We start from the raw sequence: 24,462 nt of genomic DNA, 5'->3' as shown, positions 1-24,462 counted from the left end.
TCATTCTACCTGGTACCTCCAACCAACTTTGAAGATAGGGAATGGCTAAATATAGAAAATTTTATTACAGCAGCAGGAATACGATTCCAGCACATTTGTAGCTGACTGCAGAGGATCCCAGGGACTGCTTACAGTGCAATACAAAAACACAGTCTCAAGTTTATAACCTGCTCCCACCTCTTCCTTTTCTGTTAAAACAACCTGCCAATACCAACAGCAGGGAGAAGAAATCAATAAGATATGTTTTCTACCCACACTACGGTGAGCATAGGCTGGAGTAAGATTTGAAAATAGGTCACTGCATTTGTAAGTCTTTTACTTGGTTTTGAAACAACATCAGTGCAATAAGCTTGTGGACCAAGTTGTCTGAGTTGTGCTCACAGGCTGGATGCTGACTCTGCTTTTTCAGGAACGATTAAACCCAAATAATTCTCCCTTATAAATACAGAAAGGATACATGCAATGTTTCCCAGCAGAGCCCTGTGGGAGGATGAGCATCCTCAATTCTGATTCAGTTGATAGCACACTACACCTCTCAGATTTAGCAATGAGGGTCCAAAGCTAAGCAGAAAGTATTAGATATTCATAGTTTTCTTCTGTACCCTTCACAGGTTTTTTTAACTGTATACTTCACTATCATCTGCTGTTGGTTACCTGCTCAGGTCAGCAAACCTACTCAAAATCTCAGTAATGGTGTGTCCTTATTTGTTTACTTTTATTTAGCCATTCCAGTAAGTGCTGTCACGGTCTTAATGATATGCCTGTTGAGCATTAAGTTTTCCAAAAAAGTATGCAAATGCATAAAAGGAATTCCCCCCCTGCCCCCAAATGTGTTGTTGAACTGTGAACTTTACATTGCAAATGGCTTTTTTTGAAAAAACAACGTATTAGAGACTGGTTTTGTGACCTCTCATAAGGTGCAATCAGGGAACGCTTCAGGTGAGACTGGAGGGTAATACTTCACTGTTCCCTTTTCAGCAGCCTAAACTTTCCACAGGGAAACTAAGATTTCATAATCTAAGAATATAAATTCAAGAAATACATATTCTACAAAAATTATGACTGAGTAATACAGGCTACGCAACAAAGAGCCAGATTTTTTTTCTTATTTGCACTGTCTAACCTAGAAGTAAGACTATTCAACAAGTGACACCGGCTTAAAAATGGTAGAAATGAGCGGTCAACCATGCCAATAATTAGAAGAGCAAGTCTAGCACAAATTGTCACCACTAAAGTATTCTACTGTTGTGGATATAACTTTGCTGACTCTGTTCATCAGTTACTCAGTACTGAATGATGATTTTGAAAGAGGACTTCTGCTGCTCTATAGATTCTCTTCTGCTGTAAGTAACCGGATAGCTTTCAGAGCCAGCGTAGTTCTGTCTGCCTTGCAGGAGTTCCAAGAAGTCTTTGGACTTAGATGGATTTGGCTCTTTACCAGCTCTTACACAGTTCAGGGGTGTGCAGCAAGCTCCTTCAGAGCCAGCTAGATAGCAACAGAAGAGTTGCCATATGAAGAGTCTCAGAAGAGACTGGCCATATGATTACTGCCCATCAACAGCTCATTCTGCACCAGCTGTGAAATGGCTCCTGTGGTTTTGCCACAGCTTCTTGAGCCTGCACGGGTCAGACAGCTAACCCAAATGTTACTTATTGGCTATAATAATCCTGATCTTATGTCTTCCTTCTACCCTGTGTTTTGCCCCATCTTATCCTTCCAAACAACATGTAATTTCATGTAGGGAACCTCTGCACGGACAAGACTATTGTCTCACATACTCCTGTGCTCAGAACTGCTGCGCCTGCTCTTCACCTGCAAGCTGAGTCAGGAATTGCCCCTTTAGTGAACTACAGAGGCACGCAAGTCCTTCAGAAACTTGTAATCACAACGTAGGTGTCATGATACAAACAGCTCAGGTGTCATAACCCATTTACTCAGGCTCTGCCTTATAAGAAACGACAGAAAATTTGCACCCAAAGTGATGGGGGAGGGGGGGGAAGTCAACAAGCAAACATTTATCATTTTCACCCTCATAATATTGTGAGCAACCCTGATCAGAATTGAAAGCAAAAGCCTTGTAGTTCTGAGTGTTATGAATTACTCCCCGGCCCTAGTTTACAATGTTCTTAACTCATATTCATACCGTTAGAAATGCACGGTGAGGGAAAGATGCAAAATATGACTTTGCAACAAAGACAAATCTCACTTTTGTGGAATATTATTTCATGGAAATGACAAAAGGTATTCTAGACAAGGGAACATATACCATTTGAAAATGATTTAAAAAACCCTGGTCACACGAAGTTGGAAAGGATAATTTTAAAGTGAAAAGATAGCAAATAACTTGTGAGTTGAAATAGCTTGAAAGCTAATCCCAGTAAATCAATGAGCTTCTTGGAGGGCCCTTCAATGTGATCTTCAGCAATTAATGGAATATGTTACAACCATTATTCCTGACAGTATACTCAGGAATAAAGTTGTACATAGTAATGGGTAGTGGGCAACACAAATTTTATGCAGTGTTTCTCAGCAGCTGTTCCTGGAAAACTTCTGTTTTGCAGACTAGCTTGAACTTGTTCAGATGCTTTCATTTACTGGGACAAATCCTTCAAAATGCTGAGTCTCATACAAAGATGTCAAGCACTGTCAGCTCTCACTGGCCTCAATCTGAGAACACTAGTATGCAAGATAAGGTCCTTTGCAGGTAAGGCAGAACAATAAAGAGTAATTTCCAGTTGCGTATCAGTTTCAATTGTGGAACTCCGATATAAGAAGTCAGAGGTCTTGGTCTGAACTCCAGCCCTAGTTTAATTTCCCAAATGACCACTGAATAAGAGAAATACATGGCTGTACTCCAAGTCTCTCACAGAATACACACCCATTGATGAGGTTCCCCCAGAGACCTTTGTAAACTGTGTGAAGACCACTGAGCCAAGCTTCCTCTCACTGGCACATTAGGAAATGAATATATCTCTACAGTTTTGAGTAAGACAGGAAAGAACCACTTGTACAAAGAACTGTTCCTACCTTCTCTTTGAGCTCACTGGTTTCATTGATGAAACTATCTCTGTCCTTCTCTAATTGGTAAATAATCTTCCGTTGTTTCTGAGCTTCACTCTTATATTTTTCAATTTCTTCTTCCAAGCTCTTCTTTGACTGCTCATGGATCTTCACCAAACTTATCTGTTTCTGAGTGGCACTGTTAGCCTTGATTAAGTGCTACAGGGAACATAAAATAATGACTCTTGAGCTGAAAAGGCAACACTGCCACCACTATGACAAAAACATGCCATTGTCTAGGTGGATTATGGACTTCCCACTGTTATTACTCCTTATCTAATTTGTTCAGTTGAAATACTTGAGCCTCACATCTGATTTAAAACAAAACTAAATCTCTAACAGAGTTGCTAAATAGTGGTTTTTTGTGATTTGAAGTTAAAATACTAGTATCTGCATTACAAAATAATGGATAGGATTGTTTACAAGTGGAATTAACTAAAAACTGGAAAAACCTTACCAGCTTTAAGGCATTTAGATTGTAAAGCATGCCAATAGCCAGTAAAATAAATAATAAAAACAAATAACCAAATATGCTTCCTTCTCATGTCCCAAATAGCAATTTCAAACTGGAAATCAACCAAGCTTCATTTAAAATTATGCATAAGTTTAAAAAGAAAACAGTGAGGTATCATCTTTACAAAATCAGCTGCCTCATCCCACTTTGAACTCTCTTTCCCTGTACATAACAGGTATTTGTCACCTGCCAAATCTAAGCCTTTGCTGGAGTCAAGATATAGAACAGTGAATCTATACCAAGTAAAGCACCTCAGAAATCATCTTTTAGCATTGAATTTACTAGATTACACTTCAGGAATGCCCATAAACATGAGCTGCTATCCTGCAGTACAAGAACCTTGGCCTGATAGAAAATGATTGGTATGAGAAATAGACCTAAAAGCAAGGATTACTATTAGCACAGCCTGCCACGCTGCTACATTGGTGCACCAACATTTTGGTTTGTTCTTTTACTAGCAAAGACTCAGTTTGCTGATATTAGTATTAAACTTTGTATGCTAGAGAGTGTAAAAGTATAGATGTAACAAACTCTTTGGATATCAAGTAACAGGTCTGCAATAAAAGTAAACACCTGTAGTATTTTTTAACTCCCTGATGGTTTGTTTGTACATTAAAACTTAGAAACTTTCATGTGGCTATGGGTACTAATGCTATTTCAATACACAGAAAAGCAGCAGTGTGAGCATCTCCTTAAGGAAATCTGAATGCTTTACTTAACATTACTTATTCTACAACATTTCTGTGTTGCTGTGAGTGTTTAAACTAGACATTTCATTCCCAAGCTGTGAGATTCATTTATCATTATTACTAATGCAAGCTCACCTGGTTTAGGAGATCCTTTTCCTTCACAAGAGCATCTATAGCTTTCTTGTCGATCTCGGCCTGCTTTTTGGCAGCCTCCAACTCTACAGAAAAGGAGAAAAGTGAATAAATCCTTGATTCAAACTGTACAGCTATTAAAAATGCAGAAACAACTTAGTGGACTTTTTAAAAAGCCTTAACATTACGTGAACAGTTCAATTATCTGTGACCAGGTTTTGCAACCTCAGGTATCAGATAAAGATGTTAATACTTATTTTGGTACTCAGAAGAACTTAGAAGAACTCAGGCACGGTAATTAATGGTATGAGGACTTATTATATTTGGATGTTCAAACCAAGATACCACAAAGAAGTTGTATTTTCAGAAATCACCAAGCACAGTGAAAATCAGAGCCTGTGAAGAAGCTTGAACATGAGCATCAAAAATTGAGGCACTTTCAAAAACAGGGACTTCCACAATTACCCTAATTCCTCTATGTGAAATCCAGTTCTCCTTTGAAGCAGTGAGATTCTACTGGCTTCAGTGGAGTTAAAACTGTTTGCTATGGGTCAAGATGAACACTGGACCCATACTGTTAAAAAGATATTAAAAATTGGAGACACGCATTTGCACTATATTTTAAAGTTAATTAAAACCTGCTACGCTAACTCTGCAACTCAGGAAATGCAGTACATTGGAGAGCTAAGATCTGTCAAATATTGCAAAAATACATGTTAGTAGTAGCCCTCCTCAGGCATTCCAGTACGGATCTGAATTGCTTAAGTTCCTCCCTCCTTTCTAGTACAGAGCATGACCTTAAGAAGTACTAGTAAAGCACCTGCGGGAAAGGTCCTCCACCCTCACAGAGCAAAAAGCAGACATGACTTCCCATAAATATAGTTACATGTAAGGATTCATATCTCATACATTCAGTCTCTTCAGGAGACAAGCTAGAAACAAGTGAGAGCAGGGAAAGGCATTTATACCAGCATATATCAATTTGACCTAGATGAAGTTTATAGTAAAGGGTTTTTTTTCTGCCTCAAAAAGTAAAGTCTCATAAACTCAAATATTTTGCCACCTTCATAGTATTATTTTAGGAGGGGAAAAAAATCATAAACATTTTTTTTAAATGTGTCTATTTTTATTTCAAAGCATATTTGACTTTTAAACCTATATGTACTTTAAAGTTAAAAACAGAAAGTAGTTTTAAATGCTCAAAAATACCCAAAAAGTTGTTTATTTAAAGGTAAACAAAATATTTCATTAGACCCAAGGCATTCTCTTCCAAAATTTCCATTTGGCAAAAATGTTGAAAGTTCATTCTTAGTTTTCCAGATCTGCTAGCAAGTCAAAGTCAATACTTGGACAGCTCTAGTATCCACACTGACCAACTGAAGTCCTAAACATATCAGAACTAAGTTTAGCAGTTTACTTGCACATATTCATTTCCAGGCTGTAACTATTCAGCAGAGACAATAATAAGAGCAGAAATAAAAGTGTGTCCTAACCATGTCTGATTTCAATAACCTCTGAGATTGCTTTTCTCACAGGTCAGTGCAGAAGCAATAAAAGTGGATTGAGGATGACTATGTGACATGGCACAAATTGGCACACCACAAACTTCAGTTATGCCTGTTGTATTTTCACCCCACATATGCTACATTATGAAAATTCTGTAAGTCTACAAGGGATTTTAAAATCCTGCTGTAGAGTCCAACTGTCTTTTATACAGGCTTATACTACACACTAAAGGAGAATGATCCTAATAGGAAGATGTATACTGAATTAATAAATTATGAATCAGAAGACAGATCCACACATCAGTTAGGCACCTACCCCTCTCCAGTCCAATTATTTGATTTTTTAGGGTGTTTCTCTCATGACCTGCATCAACTTTTTGTTTCTCTGCAATACACAGCTTATCCTGGAGAACATCTCGTACTTTGCTCAGCTTTGAAATTTCAAGGTGCGCCTGAGTCACTTCATCACTTCTGTCCTACAGAAAAGCAACAGGAAAAGGGGAGAGAAAGTATCCACAGAAAGAAAATGCCTCTGTACTTAGTACATAGTTATTCCTTTAAGTTCAAGAAGCAAAGGTGTAAGTGCAGTGGGTCACCTGAGAGAAGATAATTAGCTAATTGAACAATATTAAAAACAATTTAAACAAAGCCAGTTAGGGCAAGGAAAATTATAATCAAATCTTATTCTTTAGGGCTGAAAAATCCCCAGCTGCAAACCTCACACAGCACTACCCAATTAGCCCCACAGATTAAACACAGGCAGCTCTAATTTCCTTTGAAATATTAAGAACAGTGACTGTGATGAGAAAGATAGCTACGGTCTAGTCTGATTGCATGTCCTTAATAGCAGGTATCTGTTACTCCCATCTCTTTTATAACCTATGGCTTTTAAAAAATAAAAATAAATGTAGAGTTCATCTCATTTGCTATACAATCAGATGATAAAATTATCAAAACACTGTATAATTGGTTACCATGAAAACCAATTAATAATCACAACAGAAATTAGTCTCTTTCCTTTTAAGATGGAAATATAGCTTCCTCATATAATTCAGTACCACTGTTAGGTTTTACAGACTACAGCCTCAGATACTGATTCTGTGAGATGGTGAATCCTGCTGTGTGAGTACCCTTTGCGAAGATGTGAGTCTCCTCAGTTCTTACTGACAATAACCTTGAAGAAATTTATGAGTACTTCCATAGTTTGGGTTGCCCAACACCATAGTGGAGGCACTCAGCACAATGCAGGATGAAACTCTAAGTGCAGTGCCTACAAAAGGGGCATCTCAGATCATGACTGGGGATCTTAGAAACTTTAACAATTAGCTTAGTTACTAACTGAGCAGTAACTTCTATTTTTTTGTTCCCAGAAGTTTGTGTGCATGACTCCACAAGTTACATCAACTCTTCTTGAAGTTAGAATAAGATCATAGAATCAAAATGCTACTTTTGACACTTCAGAACCCCAAATGTAAGTCACATTTGAATGCAGTGTTTGTAAAGCTTTAAACAATTATGGTATTACTAGAAGTAATGATACAACCAGATAACCTGGAAAAAGTCAGTAATTTTTTTTCAAATAGGTAAGAAAAACATCCTCCAGACTGACTAACAAAATACAGCAGAAAACAAGCTCCTACCACATAGCCCGTTAAGGATCCAAATCAGAATCATCTACTACGTAAGTTATGAACTGAGCTTTTAATCTGTCACTGGTTAACTTTTATCATTCCAACTAACAGTTCCCATTTAAAAAAAAAATACCTCTATTGGCAAGCAACCTTTTTATTTAGGTGGATTGGTTATACTTGACTAAACTTTGATAAGATGATTTTCTACCTGAATTTCATAACATTTAGTGTTTAAACCCCAGTGATGATACGAAATGCAAGATACCACAGACAGAGTAATAACATCTGTACTTTATCACAAATGCTCTCAAAGTATCCTAAAAAGCAATAGCAGGAATCATTTAATCCTTCCCCAAAAACTCACCTGCTTCTGAGTGGTACAAAACAGCTGTTAAGACAATGTAAAGTCAGGCAAGAAACCCATTTAGATCAGAAAGTAAACACCATCTTAGTTATTTATATTTAACTTCCCCAACCGATACTGGGAGGGGGAAATTTTAGTGTTGGAAGTAGCTGCCTTCAGTGGAAGCTATCCAGGACACTGTCATTATAACCTTAACATTTTTCAGTGCGTTTTGGCAACATTCAGATTATGTTAATCACAGTAAGAAAGGAAGTCGTTGCTCTTACCTGAAGATCTCACAACCAAAAAAACCACCTTACACCTGTCAAAAGTATCTTTATGCATCCTTTATGAACACAATATGTTGAGCATTTTAGTTTGTGTCTTATGAAACACAGCTCATTCAGCACAACAGGTGCTACAACGTCAGGTGATAGGGTTGGAGACTGCACCATGGTACTGCCATTGAAAGAATGGCATCTAGTGACAGCCAGATCTTTTCCTAAAAAATCCTCAATTTCCTCCAAAACTACTTATAGGGAAGTACAAGAACTGAAGTCATCCCCATTCCACATAGTAAGGCTGCCATCAGAGTGATATGGCTGATAGGCTGCCTGCACCTCCTGGCACTTACTTTCAGTTCTGCTGTCTTCTGCTGGATGTCCTGCTTCACCTCTTCAAGCATCACACTTTGCTGCTTGCTCTCTTGCATGAGCTTATTATTTCTCATCTGAAATTGCTTAAGCTCCTTACTAGCTCTTTCATTCAAGATCTGTCAGATTAAAGAAAAATCCTATTAATTCTTTTTAATCTCATTACAATACCGACATATACATGAAGACAGAACCTTCCATCTCCCCAGGAGATAAAAGTTGCTACAGATTGTAGTCTGCTTAAAAACCACTCTTCATTGGTGATGAAATTACTAACATGAAATATGATACATGTTCATATTGACTAGGGGAAACGATAATTTCTAATGAATAACACAGCCAGTGTCATTTTTTTTCTGGGAGCTTAGCAGGTCTCTCTTGCAGGTGATAGATAAATATTTTACTCCTTGTTAGGCATTTGGCAAGCATCACGGTAACACAACTTGCTACATATCATTATGGAAAATGAGTATGAGATTCAAATTGCTTCAATCAGCAGAGGGCACGGGAGCTCTGTTTCTTAAAAATCAAATCCTACATTAATACGCTGATAACATTTCTCTGGTTACATGGCTGGCTGAAACCAGGACACAACCATTTTCTTCTCTAATTTGTCTTCAGTCAAAAGCCCAGAACAGCAGTTTCATGGTTTCTGTGGAGAACATAGACTTCAGTACTGCAGCTGCCAGTCTCTTCTTTCACTTGATGGGACTTCCCCTAACAAATACTACTCCATAAGTGAAGAAAGAACAACCATCATATTTTTCACTTGAAGCATTAATGTGTGAAAAACCGATGAAGTCAATATGTACTATGCCCTTAACAAACATTAAAGGAAGAGAAGTGGAATCTCCCTCTTCTGAAGGCATGCAGAAGCAAAGACTGTGAAAACAAGAAATACTGATTCTTGTGTTGCAAATGTCAGGATAACATTGTGTTTAAGGTAACTCTTTATCGAGACTTTGACTTAAGTAGGATGCAGCCTATAGTAGCTGTATCAAACCATCAACACTGTCATGCAAGCAAGGATATTTTACTTGAAATTTCGGTAGCATGAGAGCAGGCATCACAGCCAACTACAATTCAGTTGAGAAACAATAACCCAATGATGCTGCAATGGCTGTGTCACCTTCTCTTGCATATCTCCACCCTGACTCTTGCACAGTTGGACAGCCTGTGTTTTGGACAGAATTTTTGCAAAAGACAATACAGGGCATCCACAGACACCTTCACGACAGCGCAGGCAACACAGACAGTGCAGTAGTCTGGCTAATTGGTGTAGGCACAGCACTTTATGTGAACTACTGGTTTCCAGGACCATTTGGACAATTGAATATCCTTAAAGTCTGCACTTAGAAAGGTTGAAAGGGACTACAGATAGGAGAAGGAAGAATAGAACAGAACCAGGAATTGTAGATACCCTATTTAAAAACAATGTGACTGTCCTGGCAGATCACGGAGCTCCCCTCAAAAGCTGCATCAAATCAGTGATATTCAGAGAAATAATCAAGTCTTCCCTGTATCTCTTTATGTGAATGATTTTACTAAGACTCTATGTTGACAAAAAATTGTCACAGACCTCTACCTTCACAACTTCAGGGACCTGAAGGGAAGAAAATGCCATAAAAATCATAAATTTACAAGACAACTCCCAAAGAAGTTTCCTTTAAGGTAGGACTGCCTTACAGTGATGAGATCTTCCCTGCCATTTACTGAAATTGCTTCTCTGAGAGTTTCTCAAAGTCAGGGGAAATGAACTGAAAACCCGAAAATTCAAACACTTGCAGAATGCTACGTTAGGACACTTCCAGATAAAGTTTTTAGAAACAGAATGGGGAAAATCAATCAAAAAGGTTTACAAAGACAGTTCTCTGCCCTTTCACAGAAACTCTTCCACAAGCTTGAGAGGTAGATAAAAATTATTGTGACAGAAAAGAAAGAAAGGGTTGGGGGTAAAATGACTTTACCAATGCCACTACCGTCAATCAGTGGTAAAACTGGCAATATATGTCAGAAGTCCAACCTGGCAATCTCCTGTTACTACCACTAGATCATCCACGCTCTCCACAGACTTTGTCTCATTTGCTATGATCTTTCCAAGATGATCTCTAACAATATCATTGCAATCCACTAGATGAAACCTGCCAGCAAGCTTTACATATTTATTTATTAGTAAAGTAGTATTTATATAAAAATAAATATTTATTAACATTTAAAAATAATCTCCCTCCCCTCCCTCTCTCACCAGGAAAATCCATTTTCTTATTTTGATATCTGACCCTAATCTTAGACCTGATAAATACAGTGTGCCATTGCATCCTACCTTCTGCTCTTTTAGATGCTGTTCCAATTTCAGTTGTTCCTCTTGGCTCCTCTGTATATATTCTTGTAAATTCTTGATCTCAGCTTGTTTTTTATCCATTTCAACTAGAAGATTTTTCAGCTGCTTCTCCATTTCTTCCTTCTTTTGAGCTTCTTGTGATGCCTTATTCTGATGCAGCAGGATTTCTTGCTGAAGCTATAATAATAGAGAAGACAAAAGTTTTAAATCTGCTGCCTTTTATTCAGGAAAACAAGGCCTCTTACCTCTCCTTCTACTATGCCTCATGCTGAAAACAGCAGCTTCTGTACTACCAGACCCACTACTACATGGATTATGCCAGATCTTCTCAGAAGTATGTTCTCGAGTGGTTGAACAAAAAATCCTGCATGAGGGAACCTATTTATTGATGACAAGAATTTCTTAAGCACCAGTCAGCTCACCCACACAGAGGGGTCTGATGCAGACATAAAAGCATTCCTCCAAGAGATGCAGTGGCACAAACGTATTTTCAGTTTTAAGTTGTTTGTAAAGTGGTACTTTCTGAACGCAGCATTAAAACTAATTAGGGCTTGGTGTTGCATTGTGAGGATTTTTAGTTTGTTTTTTCTATCTCACCAGCAGAAACACTTATTACACTGATATTAAAGGAAAAAGAGAGATGTCAGACCAGCATTCATTTTCACAACTGCTCTCAATCCTTCTGCTCTCGAAGCTCCTCTGTGAGAAAGCTGAAAGAGGTGCTTTCATATTTAATAGACTGTCTTGTGACTTTGGCTCTCTCCCTCCCCAAAAATGTGATGGAGCAGAATCTGCAGAGAGGAGACACAGGGGGTTGATCCACATGGAAATATTCAGTTCAGCCAGGGACCAGCAATTGAAAGATGTTCTTCACTTAAACATTCCTCTCCCTTTGAGCCCACAGATGAAAAGTTGCCAGAACTGTCAGGGTCTTCAACAGGCTCTTCAAAAAGCCATTTTCATTTAAACAGTCTGAAGTGGAGAATAATTTCATACTGGGAGGACAGGAGGTGGTTACAAGTTACAAATGCTGTAACAATCCCATAAATTTAAGGGCTGAGGAAGTTAGTATCAGAAGATTCAGTAAGTTTTGGCGGGAGTTTCAATCCTCTCTCTTTTCTCCCATGCCCACAATACTGTCAGAAAAGCAAGGATTTATATTCTCTTGTAATACATTCCCATCCATCTGCTTTAGAAACAGAAACAAGTTCTATGCATGAAACCCAGGCTGATCATTACTTTCCTATTCGTGATTAATAAAAAACTGTAAGCTAAATGCTACTTCTAGCTCTTCTCTGTTCTTTGTGTTCTTTTCTGCTTTTCCTTTCTCCTGTTGTCCTGCTCCAGCCCCTATTTATATTTTGCTTTAAATTCTTTATTCCTCATAATTATGTTTTTAGATTTTGATGTATCAGAGTTCAGTATCCCATCTTCCATCCTGTTCTACTTTCTCTCCGTTCAGTGGGTATCCTATCGATCCTCAGTCTTCCGTATCTCTAGCTGCCATACACATTTAAAGGAAGCTCTACATATTGATCAATAAGAAGAACTGTCTACTCAGATGGTCATAAAAGCAGAGAACCTAACTTATGAGGAGACAAAAAAAGTAAAGCTGGGATGGAATATGGCTGCTCTCTACAGACACTGGTGAGGTGAAAAATTATTTAAGCTGAAAAACAGTAGGCAGGAATCAGTGTGAAGAAGAAAGTCAGAGGTCTCTAGACATTAGAAAAGTGAGGTTCTGGAAAAGCTTCCCATAAGAGGTAGGACAGAAAGTAGCCTAATTAGCTTTTAAGTCAGAATTTGATACATTCTTAAAAATGACGGTATGGCATCATATGACAACCAGTGCCAACAGCAAGGGACCTAGCATACGCATTCCAGGTCTATGTTCTAAGTGGTTCTTTGGAGGAATAAGGATTTACAATGCACAAAACCCCCACATATCTCCAGTATGAAAGATAACTACTACTCAAGCAAAAGAACCTTGACTTCATCCAGGGTATGGGGAAGCTATGGAAGCAGCTGGTATGAGACATAGCCTAGAAGTAGAGAAAAATCATTCACAACAGACTCCTTTCTGAGCACTCCCGAAAATGTTTGATGTGAAAGTACAGGTAGTAGCATACTAGTTACAGGAGATCAATTGCAAGTGTGGAAAATGGTTCAGGACAAAACTTAAAATCACTACCTGGTGATCTGTACAGACCTGTGTAATGGATTGATCTGCCTCATTTTTTGCCTTCTCTGTATCCTGCTGCTGCTCTGTGACTTGAGCTAGACTTTGACGTAACTTCGCGACCTCTGACAACAGTTGGTCTCGCTCCTTTGTTACGCCTTCTTTAAGTTTTAGCAAATCCCGGATACTGGAAGCAAGGAAATAATAGTCAAGCAGTGTCACAGGCCATTTCTGTTGTTCCTCCTATGCCAGAGCAAGATCTTTTGTGAGAAACAGGAGTTTAAAAGTCATTTGTTTCATTTTAAACTCCTCTTGGATTAAGGCTCTGCCGGGCAATTGAATTATATGCTCTATCTAGTATGACTGTAGTCAGCATCAACATAGGCAGCTTTAAAAGTTAACCTAGTCCAATAAATCACTCCTTCTTGTTATATCACATCCTCATGGGTCTCAAGAAGCCTTCAGTTTCCCAAAAGGTAACAGTGAACAAAATTCCTTTTCTGTCCTGTAAAATTACTCAGGGACCAAAAATGTTACATTGTTGTAACCAGTCTCTCTGCAGCTTACCTGACTGGGCACCTAACCAGGTTATGTCATATAATCACCTAATGAAAGAATAAAGCAGAGTCCCTGTTGGGACACATTCACAATCTGAAAGAAAGTCCAAGCGGTGTGGATTCAAGGTCAACCTTAAAAACCAGCCTTATAGTTCTAAAAGACTGTCAGGTTTTCAGCCCCATAGGGCTGAAGGACAAAGGAGTTGTCTGGTCCCATTGCTTTGTCGCTGCACAGAGTATTTAAGCATGGAACATGGAGTGCAATACAGAAGGAACTTATGAAGAAATTGTAAGCAGGCAGGTCTCAGCAGTCTGGGCAGCAGCTCGAAACACAGGAGTGAGGTCTTGGCAAAGTAATGGCTCCAGGCTCTTGCAGGAAAATGCAAAAAGCAGCCACCGGAGAGCTAGCTGCCTTCAGGGAGAGTTATACTAGGGAAAGGCTTAATGACCAAGCTTTTAGATCCAGGGAAACCTGTTAACAGGTCCAGAACATTTTAGGGACAAACAGTAGAATAGAATTCTCATGCATCCAGGTGGTTTATGTGCTGGCACATTCCATGGAGGAGAGACACTTGAGCACACTAAAGGCCTTGCTCACAGACCCAAGCCTCGTTTATGCAGCCTGGATATACAGTGCACAGGGAGACGAGCATTCCCCATACATATCCTGAATGCATAATATAAATAAATAACTTAAACAATGTGGAAATTTCAAGCCAGAACTAGCTGGGCCAACCATCGGCAATCTCGACAGAAAGTGCACACGTCATAGGGTCAATATACTTAATCTCATCTTGGAGTTCACACTTAATATTACAGCATAAGCACAGCCAGAGGACCTGACACAATAAACACTTGCTTTTGGAGGCGTTTTGAGCAACTCCTGAGGATCATTATTATTTGCACACTATAGCAGCTAGAGGCTCCATCTGAGACGAGGTCCCTCTATGCGGAAGTGTTCAGTAAAAAAAACACACAGTCTTGAAAATGTATAAATATAAAATATAAACAAGAATACAGACAGTGATAATGCCTTATAACAAAGCTGCAAAGAGAAATGAAGTCTCCTGCTTCCTTGACTTATCTACTTGACCCTGCTCCCATCAGATGTAAAAGTGTTGACAGGATCCTATTCTCAGAGTATGTTGAAGTGCTAGTCAGATAAAACAATATGACAGATACTGAGAAAGTGCATAATATTGATTTTTATTTGATCTCTCAGCTTAATCCAATACAGAATGAACTTGCTCAGAGCCTGATTCTGTACTTGCTCACTGCATAAACACATAGACCAATAAATGTGCACTCATGAGAAAAGTAAAAGGCAGAAAAGACCTCTTTTTCTGTTTTCCAGTGTTTTTGTACTATCTAAATAGCTAAACAAGAGGTAGAATGATAGATACCCAGATCAGGCTTTCCCCCTCCCTGGGGAATACTTACTGGTACTCCTCTCTCAGAGATGGTCCAGATCCTTGTTTCACTAAATTATTTAGGCGCGCGGTTTCCTCTTGCAGTGAATTAATTGTTTCCTTCATTTTCTTTTCCTTTTCATAGGCTGCATCCACCATTTTCCAGGACTTTTCAATCTCCTAGGAACAAAATGGAAAACAATTACATAAATTAAATTGGGTTGAAAATTAACAACAAATTAAAAATCATCTTGCATTTTGGTTAATTAAGAAAATAGATTTTCATGCCTTTTCATGTTTACATTCACAAAAGTTTGTTGCGAATCTTCACCAATTGTCTTTTCTTTTGGACAAGAGCACAGCACACATTCTGAGCCATTCAGGCTATGTCAATTTACACCACAAAAGCTCTAATACATTTTCTTCTACACACAGATCTGAACATTATCAAATCTCATTCTGTGAGGTTTTGGTTGTGTAAGTCGCACTAATATCTAAAAATTTACTGAAAAATCAGTGCCCACAAAGGTACCGTCTACTTAAATAGCTCACTTATGTACATAAAAATCTTATTAGCTGTTACGACAATGAACATCCCATTTGATTTGGATGAGAAAAAAAGATGTTACTCTGGGCTTTTATCCCTCTTTGTTCATTTTCATCTGGGAGGATCTAGTGTATTTTGATTTTAACTATGTATTTAGAAGAGCCACAATTCTCAAGCCGAATTTCAACACATGGAACTACTTGTCTGCTTGACTCATGTGCCTCTCACAAACCCAGGGTTTGATATCCACAAACAAGATAGGGGAGGAGGGTTCACTTGTATTTTTAACTTCCTCTAGATCTCTCTCCATTGAATCAGACTATTAAGAAGCACACAGCAGGTTTATTCCTTGCCAGGTTCAAACCAAGCTTCTACCAATTCTGGAATCCTGTCCTAAAAAAAAATGCATAAATTCAGAAAGCGACTGGACTGTAAGGAAAGTTCCCGAAGATTCAGTAAATAATGAAACACTTATTTTGACACTAGAAGTCCCTGGGCTGCAAATCACAGCATGATGTCCTCTCTCATGCTCTTTTGTCAGCTGGCTCCTGGTGGAGTACTGGACTTGATGGACTTGTACAAATTTAGACTACAAGTGTGGCTGTGCAGCTCTGCATTAGTTCTAGGGTCTCCCCAAGCAGAGTCAGACAGAACCATCATTACTTCAAGCCATAATGTCCCTTTCAACTCCCACTTGCATCATATGAAAATGGGAGCATGGAAAAAACAATTAAAAATTGGTCCACAATGAAGAATATCAAATAAGTTATATCAAATTGTTTACAGCAGTTCTTTACTGAAATTAACATCTCTAGTTCTAAAGAAAATCTGTTTAACATTAAACTCAAAATGACACCTATATTATGGTGTATTGTTAATATATTTATTGAACTCTTTAAAATCAAATAAATGTAGTACTTAGCTGCTTACTGCCTAAATTAAAAAAATCAACCTATTGAATTAGCAGAAGTAACAGGCTACCAAAATTTACTAAAAAAATAACACAAAATATAACATCTGTAGCCTCTTGAAACCAGAGAGGGTATACATTTTCATTTTCTTTATTCAACTAGTCCGCCTATCCAAATTTGAGAAACCATCTGGAACTTAAAGATCAGGAATGTTTGCTCTTCATTTTTTCCCCCAACTTATTAATAAAGACTTAAACAGTGGGCTTTACTTGTTCAGAAATTCTGAAAGAGATTATAATAAATTAAATTCACTACATACAAACACTATTTTCATTACTTAATAAACTACTTAGTTCAAAATTTAGTTTGAAAATGTGCTTTTCACTTATGTATAAAGCATATTTTAGAAGTTTTAAATATTAAGTTAATTTTTACATTTTATATATTTTGAGTTTTAATTTCCATTCAAATGCAGCAATGATCACACATAAAGCATTAAGTATCATCTAGTAAATAATAAATTTTTCATTCATTATTGTCTTACATTAAAATGTTCAGTTATGAAATTTAAATAAGTGCACACTAGGCTGAAATGATGACATGAAGACAGTGTGTCATCTTGACTGGCAAAAAAAGCAAAAAATATAGCTGTAAATAAACATGTTTCAGATTTGCCAACCAGTAAGAGGCAACCAGCCTTTCTCTAGAAAAATGCAAATGGAAAATAAGATCAAAGCTGATTACTTAAAGCTTTCTGCTGGCTGATTAGACTGTGATTAAACTGGTGAATTGAATCATTATGATTGAAGTTCAGGGGGATGGAACTGGTGAATAAAATCAATATGCCCTCTGAGAGGTCTTACTGGCTTCAGTGAGTATTTTGTTCTGGTGAGTATTCGCAAAAGTGATCCCCTGAAGTCAATGAGGCCATTCAGATGAGCAGTGATTTCAGGTCACCCTAAGCTGTGCTTTTTGAACTTTATCTTGCGTTTGATGTGTAAAACCAGTCGTATTGAATTTGTATTGATAAAAATAATTTCTATCAACAAAGTTGGCAGGCACAGATGATGGCCCCATCAAGAAGCAAAATCTAAATAAGAATTTGCTACAGTCTTCAGCATCAGCAAAACTGGGCTTCGTTGCAGTTGTTTCTTGGTTGTGCCCTTTGAACAGCAGATCAACAGATTGCTTCCTTTAACTTCAAAAGTAAAGAGAATGAAATTCTTGATGGTGGAAGCCTTCACTGGAAAAATATGCACGTTATTATTCAGTGAGGAGGGGAACTGAAAAAATGCAGTCTGTCAGTATCACTGGGTAACTGCAGTGTGTGGTTAGGTAGGTAACATGCATTGCAGTCTGTTGTATAAAGACAGAGGTACACTAGATGTTTGCAGTTAGAATAATTAAAAAAAAATATCTGGAATTCTGGAAATTGTGAAGCAGAATTCATAAAGTGTGACTGCCTTACTTTATTTTCATTAAATACCCCAGAATATCACATCAGTTTCACTGCTCAGAAATGGAGAATTACTGAAATGATCTCTTAGTATATTGCATTGATACCCCTAGAAACTGAAAACTTATTAATTCCAAGCAGGGGAGTACAAGTTCCTGTAAATTCCCCTTCTAGCATTCTTCCAGCGCAGCCTTGTGTATCAGTATCCCTATCAATGAAAAAAAGAATTGTATCCCCTTCATGTTCAGCTTGGGCCTTTGCTCCTTTGATAGGACTGTAAATAGCATACTATTACGTACGGTTTCTTAAAACTACAAAGCAGAGCACTGAACAACCACCAGACAGTTAACAGCTATTGATTATTATTGACCTGGGTTCTTGAACCACTGATCTGTGTAGTTAGCCTCTGCCCCTAAACAAATCCTACTGATTACAACCAAGCTTCACATGGAGGAAAATTTTTGCTTCTGCAACTTTTATTTGTATATGAAACAATGACCTATAAGAGGAAAGCCGCACATTTGCTACCCTTATGACCCACTGAGTCACCAAGATTTATGGCCTTAATTTGAAGCAACCACACCGTTTTTACAGAACAGCCCCACCAGGATTCTCCTATCTTTTATAAATAATGAAACAGTGGAACAGATTATTTAATTTAGTGCTGAAGAATATAATCTTTGTTATTTTAGCACTTGAACTTTCCTCAACACTTGCCTTTGGCACTTGCCTAACACACTTTTTGAATGTTAGCAAAATCGTAGTGAAATACTACAGCTGTAATGGAACTTCCCTTCAGAAAGGAGGATAACATGAAATACGAAGCGTATACCAAACAAAACCCCAAAACATGACAGAAACATTTTAAACAATATTCAAATAATTCCTGAACATTTAAGGGAAAGACTAATTCTCAAAACCAAACTGAAAAAGTATCAGTGCTGTTTACCTGGCTCACAGACCACCACTAGAATTGAAATGTCACGTGTTGTGCATTGCATGTTATTTCCAATAGGGTCATTTTCTCAACCAGCTTTTTCACTACAAAATCTCTTAGCCGGTTCAACAGTAGGTGGTATTGCCAAGCCATACCTTGCCTTCAAATTAGTTGCTGAAATTGGAAAGACTCTTATTTTTCCTACTCTTCCACTCCTCAGTTTTATGACATTACTAAGACAATGTCTCCTCAGCTTGGGAACATCTTGAAAGATTGCCTCTGCTACTGTTTACCCTCAGAGTATTGCCATGTAATAGCAGAAAATTATAAGGATCATCGCAGTTTGTGACACCCATCTAGCAGGTTTTGATTTGCAGCAGTGAAAACCAAGATTTTCTGCACTTAAGAATGCTTTGAGCGGTAACATGAGCTTGCAAGCTGCAGCCATAGGATGACAGCACTGCTACTTAGGGTAATATTTACTCTGAGTGTATTTTCTTCATAATTCTAAGGACAAGAAACTTCATTGCAAAGAATTTCTATTTCTGTAGTGCTCATGGATCACTCTGAATTATTACACTGAATTTATTTTACTGGAACAAAACACTATTGTAAGGCACGGAGGTTTCTCAACTAAATGCTGAACTAAAGCTTGTGTAGGTACCACAGCCCTAGTTTTTAAACCATCAGAAAGAAAAGAAGTTCAAAATACAGTCTTCTGATCATCTGGCACCTTCAGGTTTCTGGTAGTCAAACCTTGCTGTAAGGCTAAAAACATTGACTGTTTTTAGTGAGTCAAGCACTTTGATTTGACAGAGTTTAAATCAGTAAGAACAAAGAACACATCAGAGTAAACTGGTAAAATCACATTGAAATGCTATATAGGACTCCCTTTCAAAAACACTGTGAAACATTTTTTTGTATCAGTTGGTCTCAATCCATATTTCAGCAAGTAGATTTTTTTATATTCTGGCAATACTTAACATCCAAGCAGCCCTTCAAAAATACTAACGAATCAAAAACCGTATATTAAGTTGAAAACAGGTTATTCTACAGAAGGAAAACTGAAATAAAAACTCTTAGTGAGTAGTTGAAAGCTGATGGAATTGGTTTAGTGCAATAAACACAGAATTTGACTAGGACCTGTAAAAATACCAGCCTGAGGAAACAAAGCGATTGGTAGCAAAGCAGGGGTTAAAGAACTGGAGATGCCAACTCTATACTTAGTCCTCTGGCTAGTTGTCTACATAAAAGGAAATGCTGTTGCAGATGCTCCTCTTATTACCATGTTTTTCAACAACAATTTCAGATCATACTCAACACTTTACCATCTTCATTGATGCTATAGTTCCCTGATCCTCTTTAGAAAGCTCTGTGAGCACAGCTACTTTAGACGAATTCACCAGAAGCTCAGCATTCAGCTGCCTGCATTTCTCCATGAGACGCTTCTCATTTTCATGGGACTTCTTCATAACAGTATGGAGCTTCTCATATTCTATTCGATATTTTTCCAGAGTTTTATCAGCCTTAAGTAGATTGATGACATCTTGGAAGTCTTTTTCCAGTGCTTCAAATGCACTTTCTTCTAGATACGGTTTGCCATACTTTTCCTGAATGGAATGAGATACATAATCAACAAACAGGAGGAATTCAACACTTCACTCATGACCCCAGAATATAAAAAACCAATATATTGAGTGTGTAAAAGCTGCTAAGAAATCATGACAAAGTTTTCCGAAATAACAGTTCTCTTGCTATCATATGATATGTACATTGCTGGCTATTTTTCAAACAGATCTCCCCCTATTTTACTGAAATAACTTGTGCTTTAACAGTCAGAATTCCTGTAATTGAGTACCACAACTACTTTAAAGAAAGGTCTATAAAACATCACCATTGTGCTAGTGTTTAAAAAATATATCAATTACTCAAGAAGCCCAGTATTTCAGTCTCAATTTTCCCCAGTTCTCTACACTCTAAAGTCTGATTAGTTTATGCCTTCTATGCAGATAGTGCCAGCAAATCACATGCAGATAAGCGTGTCCAAAAGTTCCAGTAATGCCAAAGCAAGCCAATCCTTCTTCTGTAGAAAATGCATGCTACCGTTAAATCTTTCGCAGGGGACATTGTTGATCTAGTGCAGTTCTGACACCAAATTTTGCCAGTTGGGTTGCTGGACACCAAAGTCCACCAATATTTTTCAAAAGGAGCTTAAAATAAGCCTCCATTACAGCCTCCAACAGAACACAATCACACCAAGAAGAGGCAGTATGGCTGCTTCTCAGGAGTTAGCTTGATCTGCTAAGCAGCAAGATAAATCAGCCCACAGGACACTTCCATACTGTCATGGATACATTGCTGCCATTACTCAAGCTTGCTCAAAACTGACTAGAACATCTTTACACTGCAATCTGAAGTCTAGGTGTAGCCTCATAATCACATCTCAGAGGTGGACTCACTTGGACAGGAAAACAGCTCTCCTGTTAGCACTGGCTGTGGCTGTATGGCAAGCCCCCCTCGCAGAGGAGAGGCAATGAGATGCACACTTCCCACAACCTTAAAAATCTGCCCTCGTATTTCCCCCCCAACGAACGCATTACTATTGCAAAAATGGTTCAGGCTCCTACGCACCGTTTGAACATAAACAGTTTAGAGGTGAGAATTTTCAAAATAATAACAATAATAAAAATATACCTGAGAGCAAAACAACACACTTGTTTCATTGGGTTGGTTGGTTTGTTTGGGTTTTTTTTTTGGGGGGGAGTGGGAAGTACATAAGTGCACCCTACCTGGAAAACCTGAAATTAAAAGGGTAAAAGTAGGCCCTGACGACTTGAAGGTCAGGCCATGCAACGCATGGAGGCAGAGGCACCGGCTCCAAGCCCCCTTCCTGCCAAGGCTGATCTGAGGGGTTTTTTCTGTGTCACAAACTTTGATGGGAACACAGCAAAGGCAACGCTGAGGGCCAGCTCTGGTGGGCGGGCTGCTGCAGCTGGTCTTGGGGGGCTGCATGATGCCTTCGACCCCACTCTGGCCTGGCCTCGCAGCAACAGACCCGGGTCTCTCTGTATTTCACCCTCCTCCCAGGTACCAAACCTTCAGTTCCCATCTCGCTCACGTCTGGGCCCGGTACGGGCATACGGGGGATCACACCTGCGATCTCAAAGCAGCAGGTGCTCTGGGCCCGGTACGGGCATACGGGGGATCACACCTGCGATCTCAAAGCAGCAGGTGCTCCTGACATTTCGGCGTGATCGCCGCCCACGGCCACGCTGCCCAACAGCTCCTACTTTCAACACAGGCTCCAGCCGAGCCCCGCCCACAAAAGTAACTCAACGCAGGAACGCCGTCTGTAGGTACAGACGATGCTGTGGGGCTTATCCTGAGGCGCAGCGCTCGCCCTGCCCGAGCGGCGGGGGGCTCACCTCAGCCATGCTGCCGACAACGACGCCGACGACGCTGCTGTGGCGACCCGGACGTATCGTAGCAACGGCGCGGGGCGGGGGCGGGGCGGGGGCGGGGCGGGCGCGCGGGGCGGGGCGGGGCCGTAGGGGCGGTTGGGGGCGGGGGCGGTTGGTGCTGCCGGCGCCGTGTGTCCCCGCTTAGAGGTGGGGGCTGTGTGTCCTCTTGATCAGGCCACGGGAGCTTGACCCGCACACCCGCGCCCGCTCCCGCGCTGCTCGCAGCCTGCTGTGTTCCTCCCAGGACACCTGTCCTTGCCTCCGCGCCCTGCAGCCTTCCTTTTGTGTTTAGCTTTGCCCAGGAGCTCCTTGCTCGTCCATGCAGGCCTCCTGGCATTTTTGCCTGACCTCCTCTTTGTTGGGATGTCATTTTCTTGGGCCCCTCGTCCCTCCAGGGCTTTGTCCCATGGTAGGCTACCAAGAGATCCCTGAAGAGGCCAAAGCCCGCCCTCCTGAAGCCCAGGGCAGTGAGCCTGCTGTGCACCCCCCTCGCTGCCCTAAGGGCCTTGAACTCCACCATTTCATGGTCACTGGAGCCCAGGCCGCCCTTGAGCTTCACATTCCCCACCAGCCTCTCCTTGTTGGTGAGAGCAAGGTCCAGTATAGCACCTCACCTTGTTGGCTCCTGTATCACTTGGAGAAGGAAGTTATCATCAATACAATCCAGGAACCTCCTGGATTGCTTATGCCCTGCTGTGTTGTCCCTCCAAGAGATGTTGGGGTAGATGAAGTCTCCCACAAGGACCAGGGCCTTTGAGTGTGAAGCTTCTCCTGTCTGTCTACAGAGGGCCTCACCTGCCCAGCCTTCCTGCTTGGGCAGCCTGTAGCAGACCCCACTACAACGGCACTTGTCCCTGCCCTCCCTTTAACTCTGACCCATAAGCTCTCAGTCAGCTCCTCGTCTGTCCCCAGGCAGAGCTCCATGGTCTCCAGCCAGTCACTGACACAGAGAGCAACATCCCCTCCTTGCCTCCCCTGCAAGTGCTTCCCAAAGTGCTTCCCAATGAGCCTGTACCCTTCTATTCCATCACTCCAGTTGTAGGAGCCATCCCATCACGCCTCCATGATGCAAATAAGATCATAGCCCTGCAGGGGCTATTTATGCAGTTTTGAGGCACAAACTACATTTGGAGCCTGGCTGCTGCCGTTGCATTGCACCTGACTATTCACTCTAGCTTGTCTGTGCCTGTGAATGAACCCGTACAAACCATGCTGCAGAACAAGGGAACGCGGGACGGTGGCTCTGCCCTTTCAGAGCTGTGCCCAAGCAGCACTTGCTGCTGTGTACTCCACTCCCAGCCACCCCTTGAAACAGTTGTTTTTATCTGCATGAGGTCACAAATTGTTTCATCTGATAGCTTTTTAGGGCAGGGAATGGATTGTACAATGTATACACTCCCTAGCAGAATGGATGTTGGTTATGACCTTAAAGTACCACTTGAAACTAATAATTACGATGGAAAACGTCTCTTCCTGGTTTAATGAAGCCTGAATTGTAGCACTTCGTTTTACTGATTACGTGGCAAAATAGGCAATTTCAAATGGATGCTTTCAAATGGTCTGATTTTACTACTAGAACTGGAAAATATACATTTTATAATGTATTTTCTATATATATGACTTAATTTGCAAATTGTCTCACACACTGAAACATAGTTTCAATAATTTCAAAGCACACTTCTAATAAAAAAATCAATAAAGTTCCTTCTCTAAGTTTTGCACTCTTCTTTTTCCTCGTTTTCTTTTGTACTGATGTTTCTTACAGAGTAAAATTACCAGGAAAAGGTAAACCCCTTGATTCTAGGATTTCAGATTCTCAAGAGGACCAAACTTTTAGATCCTTAAAAGAAAACAGCTGTATGTGTAAAGAAACAAAACAAGGTCGGATTTTAATTTTGTTAGCAAAATACTGCTGGAGGAAGGGGATATGGTCTAGAATTTAAAAAAATAAATATGATAAAAAAACCTTAACTTTTACATCTTAAATATATAACCTTGATATTTATTATACTTTTTCTTATGGCTTTAACAACAAATCAGGAGTGGAAACTTACAAAGGGAGGTAGTTACCTTTGTGCTTTTGGTTCATGCTTGCACTTGTGGGTAACAGCATAAAATGTGTCCTCAAATGACAGC

The 24,462-nt window shown here is 39.6% G+C and overlaps 1 protein-coding gene across 1 annotated transcript in view; it reads right to left on the bottom strand.

Moving 5' to 3' along the window:
* CFAP58 (cilia and flagella associated protein 58) overlaps positions 1–22,335 on the bottom strand; it is a 64,431-nt gene extending 42,096 nt beyond the window's left edge. Inside the window, exons 1-9 of the mRNA XM_080401035.1 lie at positions 22,291–22,335; positions 20,194–20,475; positions 15,046–15,194; positions 13,079–13,235; positions 10,852–11,046; positions 8,510–8,647; positions 6,218–6,377; positions 4,400–4,482; positions 3,029–3,220 (exon numbers count right to left, since the gene is read on the bottom strand). Coding sequence (XP_080257161.1) covers positions 3,029–3,220; positions 4,400–4,482; positions 6,218–6,377; positions 8,510–8,647; positions 10,852–11,046; positions 13,079–13,235; positions 15,046–15,194; positions 20,194–20,475; positions 22,291–22,299 — 1,365 coding nt within the window. The 5' untranslated portion in view covers positions 22,300–22,335. The remainder of the gene's footprint in view (positions 1–3,028; positions 3,221–4,399; positions 4,483–6,217; positions 6,378–8,509; positions 8,648–10,851; positions 11,047–13,078; positions 13,236–15,045; positions 15,195–20,193; positions 20,476–22,290) is intronic.
* Positions 22,336–24,462: the final 2,127 nt, after the last annotated feature.

The sequence above is a fragment of the Falco punctatus genome, assembly GCF_963210335.1.
Source record: "Falco punctatus genome assembly, chromosome: 9".
NCBI lineage: Eukaryota > Metazoa > Chordata > Aves > Falconiformes > Falconidae > Falco > Falco punctatus.
The sequence above is the reverse complement of the archived record's forward strand: the minus strand, read 5'-3'. Positions and strand labels throughout refer to the sequence as shown.